We start from the raw sequence: 18,500 nt of genomic DNA, 5'->3' as shown, positions 1-18,500 counted from the left end.
AGTACTGTTAAACACAAATTAAGAATATAATATACCATTCATGGTGCATTTGTTTACTTTTATCTCTCTCTGTCCATAAAGCCAAGTGATCATATCATATGCTTTGCATTGGTTGTGCATCAACAGTTGCTAATTTAAACTCCTTTTCGTGAACCCCAGACTATATTCAAACAAATGTTGCAGAGAGCACTCATCATCTCACTAAAAACGTATAATGACCTCTTCTAAAACAGTTGAACTTGAATTTTTGATCAGATTTGACTGAAGGCATCCAAGTTGGAAAACCTTTTATATATATAATGAAGCTGAGCTGCTTTCAAATGTCATCACTGAAAATCAGAACAACCTTTAAATCGCTTCTTCTCAAAAAGTGCTAAATAGAATTTCAGCAAATGAGGAATGTATGGTGAGCATCTTCATTTGTACAACTAATGCTAATCTACCAACAAATATGACCACAATTCTGAAAGATTTAGAAAACTTTAGTGGCTTCTCAAAAACTGCTAAACGGGATTTGACAAAAAACATCCTGCCATAAAGGGCATTTAAGTTTCTTCTAGTGAAGCTGACCTAATATTAAATATGACAGACATTACTAAAATAGAAAAATCCTTTAACTCATTCGGCCCTGGAGGTTTTTGTCATTCTCATCTGAAATGTGAGTAAGAAAGACATTTTGGGGGCTATTTCTGAATACATCATAATACATTGACTTTCATCAGTTTCTCCTTTAGACTAATACCTAGTTGTATTGGAAACTATTCTTCTTCACCAGAATGGTTCAGGCAGTTTTGATTAAACTTGTTAGGACTGTTCCTTAGGATGCTGTGCCAAAATTATGTTCAGATGGCTTCCCCATATCAGTGCAACTTCCAGAGCAGCTAAGTGTATAGCATACAGATGATACTCATTTCCCATCAATTTTGACTTTATTTATGACTTTCTCATTACAACTGCCCACATCAGACCATTTGATTCCTGGGGGTGATTCATAACATAAGCAGTTTTACATTCATACAAAAGATGCCAATACACATAGTCCAGCTGTGGTTACTCATAGTAGAAAAATACTTAACATTATATCCAGTAAATAAATACCAGCCAGATAGTAAAAACTTGTCATAATATGGGTATCTTTAGAGAGGCACCTGTCCTATTATCGCCACTAAATTTACCTTTAGACTAATGTATTGTCAGGTGAGCAATATCAGGGTACTTTGACCACTTATTATTATTGTTAATTTGGTGTTTTTGTTTTGTATATTCTTTCTTAAATATGCCTACTTCAGATGGCTTAAATCTCAAGCTTAGTTTTCACATTAATATTCATTTTTGGACTTCTATCAAATATTTTAGAATTTTTTTTAGATTCAGTCATAATTAAGTGAGAAACTCAATAATTCCAAGATCGCTTTCCATTCTTCATTGGGTTCAGTTCAACAAAATGATATTCTGGTGCTAACAAATGCCTTTAATATGGAAAATGAAAAACAAGTTATATCATTCTAGTTTTCATAGCAACGACATGCAGTATGTAATTATTTTTAAGGAAAAGGGCCAGGAAGGCACTAGATGACAGTAATGATCCTTCTCACATGGAGAATTTGGTTAAAATAAAGAAGCAGAGGTAAGAAATTGCTTTTGTTGGACACTTAAGATGGGGAGGGACTATAAAAGGTGAATTAACTGAAGTACAGTTTTCAGAATCACCACCACCACCGAATAATGCTTGTGATATTGCCAATTCTCATATGATTAGCTTTTTGTTCAATAGATTGCTAAAACTCCTAGCACATTCATTATGTAAACTTATCTTTTGCAGACTTGTGATAGAAATATGACAGCAAAACTGACCTAGTTTCTAATTGAAACTTACTTTTTGCGTATGTACACATGGATGGATATTAATTATAGTTTGCATAAATGCATCAGATGCTGCTGCAGGTGTTGAATTGGTTTAGGTTATTTTATTGATAATGTTAGAAGTTCCATACTATACATATTATTATGTGTCATTAATATCCATTAGTGTTAAGATAAATTGCATCATCTCAAGTTACATAGAACAGTGCAAACGGAGATAAGGGCAAAGCCTAGCCAGAACATTTTTATCTTGAAGCAATAACCAAAACATTTTGAAAATCTTTGTACATTTACTAGGTCTGTTTGCTTTTGATGTTATTTTTCTATTCTCAGGCCCATCAAACTATCTAACTTTGCTGAATATGTCGCAGATTACCACAAAGACAGCAACCTAAAGTTTTCTGAAGAGTACGAAGTAAGTAATACAAATTGTATTGTCTGTAATATTTGTACACGTTATTATTTATTAATGTGTGCACATATAAATAAGTAGATAAATTAATTATCATTTTCCCAAGTACCTAAAATTTGCACTATTTTATAGGAAAAATGTACTTATGACAAGTTCGGTACATTCATCTAGGCTATTACATCATCAGCCTGTGTTGCACTTTGGTTAGATTTTCAGGGCAGCGTCTATAATTGTACCTCTGTTCCCCACTGATCATGATATTGGTATGTGTTAAATTCTGCAGAATGCTGTAATTTTGGGGTGGGAGGATGTCTCCGGGCTCACTACAGATGCAACACTGGTCTCTCTTATATAGAATCTTCAGTTGTTGGACTTAACTTTTGAAATCATAGCTGTTATTGGCAGATGACACTGTCAGCAATCCTATGAACATTGGAAGAGGTTGATTAATATTTATTTTGCATATCTGCAGCATCACATTAAGTATTTACCATGAAAACACTAAACAAAGAAGATATACAATTCACTCAGATTTTGTAAAACAGCCCATATAGAAAAAAGCAAAATTATTGGTAAAATATTGTCTGGTGGTCATGTATGAAAGACATATCATGGTATATTTCATCTATTCTTTGAGTTAATGATGACTGATTTCATATATTCACACAAACAGTTTGATGTATTTAAAGTAAAAAATGTATGTAAGGTAGAGAATTTTATGTCCATCCATTCATCGATCTGTAATATGCCAATATTAATTCTGCACATAGCTCAAGTTGTCCACCATCTTCAGATAACAAAGCCTTTAGATGACCTACATTTGGGTAAGGAAGAACTCTGTTAATTTTGGGGTCAAGAATCAAAGTTCAAAGTCACTTGTACCAATAGAAGAAATATGTTTTCCTCATAATAACATTAGTACTAAATCACAGACCTGATCCAAACCTTATGGATCACTTGCACTTGGGGTAAAGAAGAAGCCTACTGACTTTGATGTCAGATGTCAAAGTGAAGAAAAGAAAAAATGGCTTCTGTACATAAATTTCAGGTATCAGCTGGGTACTTTCAACAAGGTAATGTGAATGACTTACATTTTGGGTAAGATAGAAGACTGTTGATTTGGAAGTCAAAAAGTCAAAGATCAAGGTCACTGGGACAAAAAGTGGGGTTTTTTTGCATTATAACTTTACTTACAGACCATATACCTTGACCATTGTTTTTGGATGGCTTGGGTTTAAGGTAAAGAAGATGCCCATTAATTTAGTGCTATGTATATTTAATTTGTATTGTTTGTTGGCATTTCTCCATGATTATGTTATGTATGTCTAAATTGTATGATTGAAGCTTGGTTAGTAATAAAGTTAAGAGTCTACCTGACTAGTGTCAATTATTTTGTAAACAACATAATTCATAGCTAATATTTTTCTGCAATTATAGATTAAATATTCAGATCATTATTATTGTAGGCAAAAATGTTTACTTGTATCTTGGTTTAGGAGATCAGTTTTTAACTTGGAAATTCTTGATCTTGTTGACAACTTAGCATGTTCTAGAAGTTTACCCTGGTTCTGATATGGTGTCTTAGCTTTTATATTAATGTTGTTTACTTCAAAATTACTCATTCCTACTTTAATATCCAAAGTAGAATTGGTCTTATTATTGTATTCAGTTTTTAATTTAGAGGATTTATTTAAATTGTTCATGGAATTACAACATGCTCACTAATACTTCTTGGACTAAAGCACTATTTTTGGATTATTGTGAATTAATTCAAGGACATTTTGGATTATATCATTTGATACATCAAGGTTTATGGCACGTCAGCACTTTCAGTATTGGAATTCATTCACATCACCACTAGAATTAATTTTGGAACTCATGCATTATGACTTGTGATTGAACATTCATGCTGTTTTGGGATTTAATTCACAATAAGTTCTGTTTAATTTTCACTTTTGTATTCTATGGAAATAAATTATTTGTTGAATTTGACAAAAACCTGTTGGTTTTCACTCTTTTCTGTTACTTAGTTTAAGAGCATAGACTTATAACAATAGGGTTCCAAAAGTCAAGGTCATTGTGCTCAAAGACAATGTGATTTCCCAGAAAAGCCTTTGTTATAAAGCAAGCTCCTTAACCAAACTTTGATGCCTTGCAGTTAAGGTAATAATGATATCTACAGACTCTGAGGTCTTGAAGTCACATGTCTTGCTCATAGGAAGTCTGATAAAAAAATAATGGTTTTTGCAAGTTTTGTTCTATTCTTAACCAAAGATAGAAATCATGGTGTTTTAACTGTTCTTTGTATTTTTCTGCACCCTGAGAATAACACAGCTTCTTACATTTTTTTGTTAAATATGAGCAAACTATCTCTTTTTTATTGAACAGACGCTAGTCACCTTCAGTGGTTGAAAAATTTTGAGTAACCTATCATTCACTTTTCTTCTCTGAAAATATGTAAAATTGTTCACACTAAAAACCTAATAAGAAAGGAGGACAACAATAAGGTTACTATTATTTTTAGTGTAGTAATGCTAGTCATGCTCATTCTAATTATGTTTTTTAATTACAATTTTGTTTGTTGTCTGTCAGTACAAAAATACTTCAATAATTGCACCTTGCTGAAAATCATCCCATTGTTTTGTGTTTCATAAATACTGTTGCATTTAAAAAGCCCTTTCTTCCCAACAAGGACTTTACCTTTTAAATGTTGTGCACCTGTCCTAAATGTTGAGAAAAAAAACTGAAGTAATAAATGCAACAAATAATGCAATGTGTTTTGGGGGAAGATCTAGACTTGTTTCATTACAATATTTCTAATTCTTTTATTAGAAATACAGAAATCTCATTTGACTGCAAATCTGTAGAGTAACCCCTTTTTCTACTATTATAAAAACATTATAACAGTAAAAAGAAAATATTTGTTATGTAGTGAAATTTTAAATGCAGATGCATACTTACTTAAAATAAGATTGACATCTTTGGAAATATGTAGAATATTTATCTTTCTTAAAAAGCTATTAAAATTAACTAAACTCTTTGAATATTCCTCTTAGCATTTTCCTTTAAATATCCTGTGTCATATATAATTTCATTATCATTCCTAAATTATAGTTTATAAGCACTATACTTAGTGTTTAATATGTTAGACCAATTATTGGTCAGCCTAGGTGGTCTGAACAGTTAAGGTTAGTAATATGTACATCTTCATGAGAAGATTCTTTGATCTGATATCCAGTATTAACAACAGAATAGTATTCCCTCCTTACAGTGGTACTCATAGGAGCCATAAAAGGACTTGGATTTTGAACGAGGTCATCTTATACTGAGGAAAGCTGTGCCATAATACTACACTAGTAAATAGGGCATTTAATAATGGAAAATCACATTATAATTGTTTTAAAAAGGCAAGATGTATAATTGAATTAAATGACTTTTTTTTTTTTACCTCTAATAAAATTCAAGATGCCTTATAAGATGTGTAGCAGTATTCTGTAGGAAGCTTCATAATCAGGAACTGTGTTTCATGATCCTGTTTTTCTTGTTCCTCAATTAAGGACCTGAAGACTCTGAGTCCTCAGCATGCCCACGAAGCAGCTGACATGGAGGAGAACCGTCTGAAAAACCGCTTTGTCAACATTCTACCTTGTAAGTTTTGCTGTTCTTTTATAGCCTGGAAAGCATTTTAAAGTGTGGGTGTATAGTCATGATTTTGGGCCAGTCTCATTTTCATATGGTTAATTTTGAAGTGTGGCTGGACCTTTATCTCACTGTCAGTAATCAGTCGTATCTGCCGGAACACAAGTCATGCAAAAAACAAGTTTTGTTTGTAAAAACGTGACTTTAGTAATCATATGAAGAAAAATAAATAGAGAGGCATTTCTTGACACAGTATATGCCCATAACCTGCAACCTGTATAAACGGTCAACAGATATGTTTAATGCTCATGGAAAACAATCACCCTGGGACAGTGTATGAAGTTGATTGCCATAGAGTTGATTGAAAAGGTAAAAGATCACAGATACACAACCAACATTGCACATATGACATAATTGACTGATCGTAGGAGATTTTGTGTATCATGCCCTTTGGGCAATGCTGTGGGAGAGTCCATTAGGCTTGTGAAATGCAGCAGCAAGGGAAGCATTTTATTCTTTGTACATACTGGAAACTATATCCACATAAGCCGTTCTGGAATGCATGATTTCTATGAACATAGTAACACCATCTAGCACTGGAACAGCACCATCCAGTCTCAGATGAGTGCAGAGATGAACACTAATTATACTTCATCAACCTCCAACGCCACACTGAACTACTGAGAGCAGTAGAGTATGTATCTACTAAAGACTAAATTCCACTCTCCAGTGTATTTTAATGGATATACCATTTAATCTTGGAGGGGGAGGGGCTGGGATTCTCTTTCCAACCAAGATATTACTTTATCTCAAGAGAATTTTTTCAAACCTAAATAATGGATGGAATTATGGGTCTTTACTAGTTGGAATGTTGCTTTCATTTCCATACAAGTCCAAACATTCTGTATTTCTATTATATTTTGTGTTTTGCTGCATAAACATTATTTGCATTGGATGAAGTAAAAGTTTTTGTTTTGCCATTTTTCATAAGTTTAATTTAATTCCCAAATTATATTTCCTAAATCGTCTGTCAGTATATGTGGGCAGATAACCCCTTAACTTGTAAATGCAGAACCAACATTGTTTTCCCATTTGAAAATCTTTTGATCAGGCCTTGAATTTCATACTTGTGTTTAGTGTCAAGCAGAGTCCTAAAACTCCTGACGCACATATACGACTTGGAAACACCGGTTTTGTTTTTCCAGTTCACAACCCTTTCATGTTGCCTCGAATTTGATACTTGTTCAGTTCCCTGTAGAGTCCTGTATTCAGTAACAGTGAGGGCTTATTTGAACACATATTCAGTTGTGGCATATCCTTTAATAAATTTCATGGACTGTATAATCTAAGTGTCATTTTCATACCCAAGCTCAGTCTTCTCATAAGCACCTCATATGACAGTAAAGACAAGGAATCAGGGTTGGTTGACGTTTGTGATGACCAGATGAATTCAGAACTTTATTTGGTGGTATATATGATGAGGATGAATTCAAAAGCATTGAACCAGATGACAGCAAACACTAACATTTATAGGATACCATGCATCACAAAAGTGGAAACTTTACTTTCATTGTTTATTTGTAAGACACATGAAATCAGCATCATGAAGTCCTCAGGTTTTAATAGAAAGTCCTGTATTTGTTAAATTTTCTTTACAAAAAAACTTCTCAAAACATAGTATATAACAATATTTGATAAAAGTTTGATTATTGATAATGACGCTAATGCATACTGATGAAGCTAATACCAATGAAATAAGTTTTATGAAGTAAAATTTGTGTTTTGTGTCTTTTGTATAAAATCAAATAAAGGGAGAGGAATTGTCTTTAAAAAAAGTTTAAAAGCATGCAAATCCATCTTGCATAAGAGCTAGTGTTTATGGTCATGTGTCAAGGTCAACTCATTTGAAATGACAACTCAAACACTTATAAAATATTAATGTGTAAGTAACAGAATTAAACTATCTTAAATTATCCTAGTCATTCACAAGTGTGATGAAAAATGGTAATGAAACTTAGTGAAAATAAGACTCATGAATGCAAAGCATTGTTTTAGAAATACAGTTCATTGTAGATAAGTGAGTTTAAAATTCCTGAATTGGTGCTAAAAGATTGCACAAGAATGAACACAAGTTTCACTATTATTTGCAATGAAATTACAGCATCAGTATTTTGCTATCACAAAAATATCTAAACATCAAGTCTCAATGTTGAGAAATAAATATATAAAAAAGACAAATCTTGTGGTGAATAGAGTCCTTTCAAGTGCAATGAATCAAGTGTCAGGAATTAATTACCAGATAATATAAATGCACAAACTGATAATGAAAAGAGCCCAGCTATTTTTTTAAATAGTCTAAGTGCTTTTTACACATTTGCTATAGTTGATATAGTTTGAACTTATTTGCCAGGCATGTCCAGCAGATGTGGCCATTTTAGGATCTCTAATGCACACATGCACAGCACACATTATTATTGTATTAATATGGCAAAGAAAAGGAGAAAAAAGGCCACCAAAATATCAACTTCAAATCATACAGTAACAAGAAAAATGATTGCTTTTTTAACTCACCTGCTCATAAGATGAGCTTACAGTATAATCAAGCATCTATCAAGTGTTGTATGTCATATGTTCATAATGTGTTAAAAGTTCCAATAAAAACTAGCCAGTAACCATGAGCAAAAGTCACATCTTTAAAGAACCACATAATCAGTCTCACCAAACTTTGCAAGAAGACCTTTCAAATGTGAACAAATGATGCCAATAAGATATGAAATAGTGCTGCCAATATTTTAAGAAAAAATCAATAAATGAAGATCCATTATAAAATATGGCTTCTGTTCATAAAAATAAAAAACCATGAATGCAGCTTCACAAGAAACACTGAATATAATTTGACCAAATTTGACAGACTGCATCCTGATATGGATGGCATTTTAAATTTGTATTTGTACAGATTATGTCAATTCACTAGCAAATATGGTCAATGTTACTAGAAGAATAAAAAATCTTTAGACAGCTTGTCAGAATCTTTTTAGCAAAATTTTACCAAATTTAAAGCAAAGCATCCTGCAAGGCTTCACAAGTTCATACAAATAACAGTGATATGCCATTAAATTAAATTTCTAACAAAAAAAAATTATGACTTTAAATGACTTCTAAAAGACTGCTCAGCAGATTGTAACCAAATGTTACAAATAGTAACCTGGCATAAAAACCTTCCGGTTGTGCACAAATGATCCATTATTCAATACGGTCATTGTTCCTAATATAAGAAGAGCCTTTAAATGACTTATTAAAAACTGTTCAGCAAAAGTTGATTACATTCTGCAGGAAGCATCCTTGCATAATGCCTTTTAAGTCTGTATAAATAATAATTGATATGCCATCCAATTGCTGCTACTATTATCTTTACAAACCGATAAATGACTGAAAGGATTATACTACCAGTCACCTATATTTCTTGGTGAACTACCTTTTTATTTGGCTGTTATGTAAATATCAGCCAGTTGGAGGATCTCAGACCAGCATGGGTCTCATGTTTTTAACTTTGAGACTTTACATTTCTTAAAGGTTTATCAATGAAACTGGTATGAAATGGACAAAGACCCAAGTATAATTCTTGTCAAAAGGTTCAAAACTCCACTTGAAGGGTTTTATTTCATAATGTAAATATTGTTATTACTGAAATGAAGACATAACTTATATAACACATCATCAATACATAAATTTTATTCAAAGTCTAAATTTTACAGATCAGAATAGCATAACCTTGCTCCCACTTGCATCCACTATTATGTGATGCTGCATTTGTTGCTCATATGACTTCACCAGAACCAAGCCATGAGCCAGAAAATCACCAAAAGACCTGCTCTGAATTCTCTTCCAAAGTATAGATAAAGGGATGTAAAGTATAAATGGCTTTATCTCCACAACCCAAATTTCAATCCACATGGGATTGTTTACACAAGAGTCTTTCCAATAATAAAGATAGGAAATACGACTGGATTATTCCTTTAAGGGATGGTGTCCTTGACCGAAAGTAAACTAGGCAGTAAAATTAAATTCATATTTCCATTCATGACTGTTATTGCACAAAAAATATCAGATGTTATGTGACAAATAATTATCACAGTAACTAGATAAAATTCAATGAGTACCATAGTCACTAGAATACACAGTATCTTTCAAATACATTGCTTAGAACTGATGCAAAGCATTCTCTTATGTGTAACCTTTATTAATCTTAAACAACCAAAACTTGGAAACAAGATGTCATGTTCAGTTGTAGATTTGAATCATCTGCAAAAATGCGATGATGACTTGGTTATGCATGCATTCCTTATTCTTGTGTTACAGTTGACCACAGCCGTGTCAGGTTGCTGCCAATTGATGATGTACCTGGATCTGACTATATCAATGCCAATTATCTCCCTGTAAGTGCCCCTTGAGATCTCTCTCTCTCTCTCTCTGCAAATACAGTTTTGAAAAATTAAAGTGATTGTTGAGACATTCATGTTCTTTGTTTTGCTGTTTGTTATTATCCTCTTAATCTAACCAATATCCGAACAGATTCCAATTGGTTCATATCAGTATTATCAGCTTCTTCACAAATATTGGTTCACTAACTTTGCCTTTTTTTGCCTCCACCACAGTAATGAAGATGTCATATTGTTACCTATGGCCATTTGTCATGTTATGTTATGTCAGATGACACTGCAAATTTTATTTCAGCTCAGTAACGTTTAAAGGTCTTAATGGATTCAAACAAATAGTATGAGGCTTTGCATTCAAGTCTTAGTCAAGTGACCATCTTCCAACAAAATGTATTATGAGTTATGGCCCCTGTGAAACTTTGCCATTCTTACATCAAATTGTAATTTTGTTTCGGCTCAATAACTTTTAAAAAATTTGCATGGATTCAATCCAAATTTGGTACAGTGCATTACTTTTAGAAGATCTGTCCAAGTAGACTGGGTTCAGTTTTCATCATTTTCCAACAAAATTAAATTGAGTTATGCCCCATATTGTACTCTTTACTCAGTACTTGAAACAAAGAGTTTCATGGATGCAAGCCAGATGTTTGGTACAAGGCTTTGCATAAAGAATACCTAGTTCAGGTTTAGATTTAAAAAATTTCCAACAAAATTTAGACATAATTGAACAGAATTTTGCCTTTCATTTTCATATCAAAAGTTTGTTTCTGCTCAGTCCAAAGATTTCATACACTGAAACCAAATTTGGTTTGAGGCAATTACAGCTTTCAGAATCCATTTCTTGCTCTATTACCTTGCTATGATTCAGTTATGTTATTTGCATTTTATTTGTAACAATACAATACATTTCATGCAAATTTTGACATTTATGGTTGTGTGATACATTACACTGCTGCTGAATAAAATTTATTTGTCTCAAATTAGAATTTAATTTTTAGTGTTAGAAAAAACACTGATTGATGACCTAGATGTATGCCTGTGAACATCCAGACCAGTGTAGATTTACTCCTGAGAAATGGGGTGTCTTCCATCACTCCTATCACTCACTCAAATCTCCTGTGTATGCAAAATTATTATTGAAAGATTATTTCCATTTTTTTCACACAATGCTTCCACTGTAGTATATTAACAGTGATATGCCTGTGATCATATTACTATGAACTGGATTAAATAAGACAAGACTGTTTAGTTGCTAATTCCAAGCAGCATAAGACATCTCTTTGATTCTCTCTGCAGGGTCAGCTGACTTAAGTATTTTAAATTTGTCAACATGATTATGCTATATGTGATCAGAAGTAATTCTAAACGGATTAAATAAATTAATGGTTGGATTACTGAAGAGCTCAAATGACACTAAACAGGGTTAGTTGGGCTTCAGTGTTCAAATTTGGTAGAGATTTCTAAGCATTTGTTACATCCAAAATCTTCAGTGTCAAAACCTTAGCAGCTGAAATATCACATGAAAGTCAGTGATGAATGGAAACAGGAATTTCAGTAGTTTGAATCAAATTCAAAGGACACAAATAACCTTCCTGTAATTCTGCTACATTGGCAGGAATGACATTATGCATCATGCAGAAACACCATCTCATGAAAGCATATTAAATACGACAATGAATACGCAGTCACTGAAATCTATAATCATTAAATCAGCATCAGATGTGGATGAATATATATTATTTCAAGACACTATTTGCCAGCTTTATAGCTGAACATAATCTCCCATTTATGATGGTAAACCATTTTTCAGATTTAGTCAAAACAGTGTTCACTGACTTGGAAATTGCTCAAAGTTCTCATACAAACATAAAAAACTACTCACATAGTAACCTAAGTTTAGTCCCTCATTGGGATGTGAAAGTCCAAAACAACTTATGCAATAAAAAATTTGCCTTTCTTATTAAAACTATCCCTCTTTTGAAATCCTAATTTGCAAATCACCAGATTTGTCCTAAGCTGACTTCTCTTTTCTGTCACGTGTATGTAAATGGGGATGGGGATTGATTTGTTGTTGTTGTTGTGGGGTTTAACACCATTTTTCAGCACACGATAGGCCATACATGGCAGCCAGTATTAATGGTGGAGGAAGAACCCGGGAAAACCCCGGAAAGAACCACCGACCCACGAGAAGCTACTGGCAAGTTTTCTCACATACCAACATTAGCCGAATCCAAGATTCGAACCCACACAGATAGAGGTGAGATGGCAGTGATCCGTAACGGAGAGCGCTTTAGACCACTCGGCCACCTGGGGCCCCGTTGGGGATTGAGATGTAATAATTCATTTTCTGATATTAACATTGTGATATTTTCTGCAGTTATATACTGTATTGAAATACATACTGCATCATGACTGTGACAATACATTGATGTACTATCACTTAAAAATACATTGATATACTGTCACTTAAAAATACATTGATATACTATCACTTAAAAAAAGATGCATCAAAATATATTTCACTTAAAGCTGAGGAAGAAAATTGAAAAAGGCTGAGTAAGCTGGTATTTAAAGGTCATTGAAAAAATGCATTATTTTGATTTGCTTTTAAGAATAAATCTCATTTTTAGTCAGATATGGTTTATGTTTTATAATAAATGGATCATTTTGAACATTTCTACTTTTTTAATACAAATTTGTTCATGATAACAAATTCAGGATTTAACGCCAATACAAACAGTAACTTCTGATCCCATAATGCTTTGCATAAAGACCAAAATGGCAGTCAAAATCCTAAATAAGAACAGTTGAACTGCATGTAGGGCACAGGTATGGAAATATTTAACATTTCAGAATCTGACAAAAACAGCCGTGATATAGTCAGATAATACTAATAAACACATCACTTTCTTACAATGCCAACACAACAACAATAAGGCATTGCATGGAAAGACAAATTGATATGGAAGGAGTCTAGATACATATTGTGTTCTTACTACAGTATTGCAGTATATATTGTATCACCTGCTAATTAAGTGATGTTTATTGTAGTATATATTGCATCAGAATACAAGTAATTATCATATTACAGCCAAGGACACAATGCAGTATGTAGTGTTGAGCAAATTGATAATTATTAGGTTAATTAAACAGAGACTAGTATGGAATTTATGGAAATAAATGCATCAATTTAACTCATTTTTAAGCAGTTGTTGTGTACTCGGTCCTATTTCAAACTTTGGCTTCACTCAAATTCTTTGTAAATCAGGGATTCTCAAAGACCCGAGAGTATATTGCCTGTCAAGGACCCATTCCTGCAACCATTGACGATCACTGGAGATTGATCTGGGAACAAAATGTACGAGTTATCGTAATGCTGACACAATACAAAGAAGAAAACAGGGTGAGTCTTTTAGTGGGTAATGCTATAGAAAATATTTGGTCGAGTTTACATTAGTCCAAATGCCTGGCATCATGCTAAATTTTCACACAACAATGACATCAAATAGTTTTGTTAAGATCATGGTTCGAGTTACTTCACATTATTTAAAAGTTAGATACAGCTGGAGATACATGATTGCAAAAATGAAGTTGATACACTAAATCCCACAGAACCTAGTTCATCTGTGTGTGCCATAACCTTCTTCAAATTTAGAATGTACATATGTGAGGCACTATTGTCCTTTTATCTTGACTTGTACCATAAATAAAAGATTCTATCTTTGCTGTTTCAGTTTTATCATTATTCACAACATGCTATGTTGACTTCAACCCAAATCTTTTATTCAGCAATGTGAATAAAATAATTCTTCATTATGAATCGGTGATGAGCACGAAAATTCCACTCTGTGGATCAGATGCTTGGCAAACCTCATATCTAATTAAAAATTCTGACCCTTGAATGGAATTTTCCAATCTTACATTGATGCATATGAAGGTTTTTATTACAGTACACTAAACAGACTATATGTGATTATGGTTAGACTTCATACAAAACATGTTATAATGGGTATTTTCAAGTCAAATAATGGGATCCTAGACCCTGTCCATGTTGTATCAGTGACTGCCTTGTAATGTTATATCAATCACAGCATTGTATTTGAGGTGATTTATTGAGAATGAACCATGCTTCTTTGAAGTATAATTGCTAATTATCAAGCTCCACCAGGTATAATTCAAATGTTCTGTATATTTGAATTCTTCAGGATCACTAATTAACTTCTTTTTGATATTGAAATATTACCAAACGTGGCAAATAAGTTGCCCACATAGTTAACACCTGAAAATGGAATATAAATTTTGGCAAGCCCCCTGGAATCCAGATGAAGGAAACACAGACCAAATACATGAAAATAGCAGTTACAATGACCTTTTTGACAATTTCTTTACCAAACTTAAAATACATATTAATTGATATTATTAATAAATTGTGGCTTGTGACAGTCCTAGGCTTGAGAGATGAAGGTTAATGTGATAGAAAATGAGTAGAATTTGCCATGGCAAGCCCCTCTTACATAATTGTAATGTATTTCTAACAAATGAATAGCATGTACACTACCAACTCTCCAGATTCCATTTTTGTGCTTATAATCATGCTAACACAGATGGACCATGTAATGCATTAGTCTTTTCTGGGCTATATTTTTACACCTGTAAAGAAGTTAAATGTACATAATTATCACCTTTACTCTTAAAGTGTTACCAGGTATATTATTTAAAACAAGTACAGCTTTTTAGTTTTCCATGGTTTGGAAGTGTAGCTATTGTTGCTATTAAATTTGTCCCATACGGTAATAGGAGTACTGTTGCCTTGGATCTATTCAAAGCACAGTTTACATCCTGTCGAGTCTGAGAATGGTTAGATAGTTTTTCTATTTGTTCTTCTTTGCTGTATATCTTCTTGTATTTTGTAGAGATTTCTATGTTATTGTGTAAGCATGGTTATCTCAGGTTGAACAGTTTGTAAATTCCATCCATTTTGTTTTAATTCATCTACAGGTGAAGTGTGAGCCATATATGCCGCTAGATCTTAAAGATCCAAAGCAGTATGGTGACCTTGTTGTCGAATGCTTGACATACTCCTCAATGAACTCTTTTGAGTATAGGACCTTGAAAATAAGACTGGTAAGTCATCTTTTAGAGATTCACATCCGATTGTTTTTCTCTCATTTATTACACAGAGAGCAAGGGCTACACATGTGAGAAAGCCGTGTAGTTTACATGTGTAAATTGAGTACTTTCTATCATCATCCTGATGTACTTAGAATATAGGCAATCTTGATTTCAGAATTACAAGTTTGTTTTCCCTTTTATTAGCAGCACACTCCAGTTTACAACAAATGAATTTTGTCATCTAATTTTGTTGCCTTTATATTAGCAGTAAATTCATATTGATAACAAATGCTTTGTACTAAACTAAACTAAAAAGTATGTTACCTTTATAATGTTTATTAAAAACAATAATTTGTTACCTTTATATATTAGTGTTGTAATAAACTGACAAATGTGTTACTTTTTATTGATTTTTTTAATAAACTTAAAAATGTATTACCTTTATATTGGTTTTTAATAACCTAAAAAATTTGTCACCATCATATCATTTTTGCCAGCCAAGGTGTCAGTATGTTAATCCTATCTACACCTTGGTGCTTCAAACAGATATTTCTGTCCTTCAGGTCTGTGAATTTCATTGGATGCAGAGCAAGTCACCACATCCAATAAAAATTAAGTTGTTCAGATTTGAGCAGTGTTACTACATGATCGAGACAAAGGGAGCACAAAACTTGAATGGACTCATAAATAAGCATTTTTGGCCACTGTACAATGCACCACTGTTACATGCTATTGGTTAGTTGGCATTAAATACAAAGGGATTCAACTTGTGAAATCCAATTAAATATCGGCTTAGTCTCCCAAAGTGTAGATACGGGTTCATATATCAGAACCTTGGCTACTGAAGATGCCATCATATTGGTTTTGTAATAAACTAAAAACTGAGTTACCTTTTTATTTATTTTGTAATGAACTAAAACAATTACCTTTATATTGGTTTTGTAATAAACTAAATGTGTTAACCTTTATATTGGTTTTGTAATAAACTAAATAAAACTAAAAAGTTTATATTGGCAGTAAATTCTGGTTTAGAACATACATTTTGTAATAAACAAAACTTCTTAATTTCTTTCTAATAAAGTAAAAACAATTTTTATGGAAAACATATGGGTGCATTCTGGAATCTGTTGCAGAAATGAAGCTTCTTTGCTGAGCTCCCACCAACAATTTTTTATATCTAGGATGGAATTTCTCTATCCCACACAAACATGATTTTTTTTCTTCTACATTTATTCTTCCCCCTGGTTGGAATTTCCATATCCAATAACACTTTGTGTGATAGATTGTATTAGTCTCACCCTGTAGGTGCTAGAGCAAACAAGTTTTGGGGATCAATTTGTTAGTGTTGGCATCATCAGCATACCAGATTAAGAGCTGTAATGACTGAATGCTCAGCAATATATTTTTGAAGGGATATATGGAGTAACATTGTTTGCTCCATACCTTGGTTTCTTGTTGTGGTCAGTTTGTCATGCACTTCTGGCTCTCACGTCATATAACTTTTTGTGTAAATGCCTCTTGGGGTTTGAAACACCACTCACTCAGAAGTAAGGCACTGTGACTTGTATGTCTTGCTTCATCATGTTTAGCTTGACTGTTTTGTTTAAATATGTTTTCCCTAAGCTTGTATATATGGCTGCTTGGTCGTGGGGCTTCGTGTGTTGATTAGTCTTGGTGAGTACAGCAATCTGTGTCAAAATATGTCTCTGATGTATATATTTTTCTTCATTGTGTTGAAATCTGCTTCTCTGAGCTTTTGTAGCTACTGGCTGGATATTATCAGCCAGACAATTAGTACTGGTGGCATCTGCTTTCCCAATCTGAAATTAGTTATTCAGCAACTACTTACTTTGACATACAACAATGCAGACTGTGAAAGATCTTTTTCTGTGATGAAAAAAATACATATTGTAGGAAATCCCTGAAAGGAGACACACTAACATCATTTTTACAGTGTAAAATGAACATTGACACCTGCTGCATAGACTTAAAAAACCCTGATTACATTTTGAAAAGTGCAAAGGGTGCATATTTTGCATATAGTAATGTGTAGGTGTGTGTTTGTGTTACACTGAAAATCAAAAGAATAAAATGAAATAAAGTTTCAGAGATGTAAATAATTATGTAAATGTGTGTAAAATTAGTTTATTTATGGCATTTCTTGTTTTAAAACTGTTGATCTTATATAATGTAGGAATACAATTTTTCGTGTAAGGTTTTGGGGTCTTTGTAAGGTTTTTATTGGTCTGCATACGGTTTTCTTCTCAAACGGTTGACAGGTATATATAATGTTATATACAGAACACATATGCACTAGGTGTTACACTGAAATATGCAGAACACATATGTACTAGGCGCTATACTGTTATACACAGAACACATGATAGGTGTTATACTGAAATATACAGAACATGATATGCATTTGGTGTTCAACTGAAATGTAAACAGAGTTCCCATGCTATTGGGAAAAAGTCGGGAGAAATTATGATCTTCTACCGACTGAAGAGTCCTTAAATTTTAAAATTATTGATGAAAGTTGGGAAAAACCTGGGAATTTTCTGCCTTTAGTTGACGCCCGAAACATTTGAGTAATTGAGTCATAACTGAACTGATCCTGAGTTAAATGTATTGAGTTCTGACCAGAATATTCAGAGTCTGCGGTGGGCAGGAGTACAGATCGTTTTTTTCTTAATCAAAACAATTAGTGCATTAGATTCGTCTAGTAGATTTTTTCCACAGACTGCATGATATATTTGTCATTACTTGGAAGGTATGAAAAGCAGTCTAGCATCACAAGAGGTCAACATGGTGGCAGCAAAGTTTAGCCGCATACCAGATGGCCTTTGTTAAATCACTTGCGAAATCGAGTTATACCTGCATGAAATCGATATGAAAATTATTTATTTTCTCAGAAATTGATAGTATTAAAATTCTTATATCTTTAATCTGCTAAAAGACAAAACAAAACTACGGCATTCATGAAATTTGACCTGTATTCGGATTTGCATTGCTAGTCACATGAGTACACAAATCTCAAC

At 33.0% G+C, this 18,500-nt stretch overlaps 1 protein-coding gene across 1 annotated transcript in view; it reads left to right on the top strand.

Annotated features, from left to right (window-relative positions):
• The window catches only part of LOC149786441 (tyrosine-protein phosphatase 10D-like), a 198,197-nt gene that overhangs the window by 156,400 nt on the left and 23,297 nt on the right, over nucleotides 1–18,500 (top strand). Inside the window, exons 24-29 of the mRNA XM_089976886.1 lie at nucleotides 1,550–1,627; nucleotides 2,197–2,278; nucleotides 5,833–5,923; nucleotides 10,274–10,350; nucleotides 13,619–13,753; nucleotides 15,349–15,474. Coding sequence (XP_089833012.1) covers nucleotides 1,550–1,627; nucleotides 2,197–2,278; nucleotides 5,833–5,923; nucleotides 10,274–10,350; nucleotides 13,619–13,753; nucleotides 15,349–15,474 — 589 coding nt within the window. The remainder of the gene's footprint in view (nucleotides 1–1,549; nucleotides 1,628–2,196; nucleotides 2,279–5,832; nucleotides 5,924–10,273; nucleotides 10,351–13,618; nucleotides 13,754–15,348; nucleotides 15,475–18,500) is intronic.

This window comes from Sinohyriopsis cumingii, chromosome 12 (assembly GCF_028554795.1).
Source record: "Sinohyriopsis cumingii isolate HCF-2022 chromosome 12, ASM2855479v2, whole genome shotgun sequence".
NCBI lineage: Eukaryota > Metazoa > Mollusca > Bivalvia > Unionida > Unionidae > Sinohyriopsis > Sinohyriopsis cumingii.
This window is presented reverse-complemented; position numbering and strand designations above follow the sequence as displayed.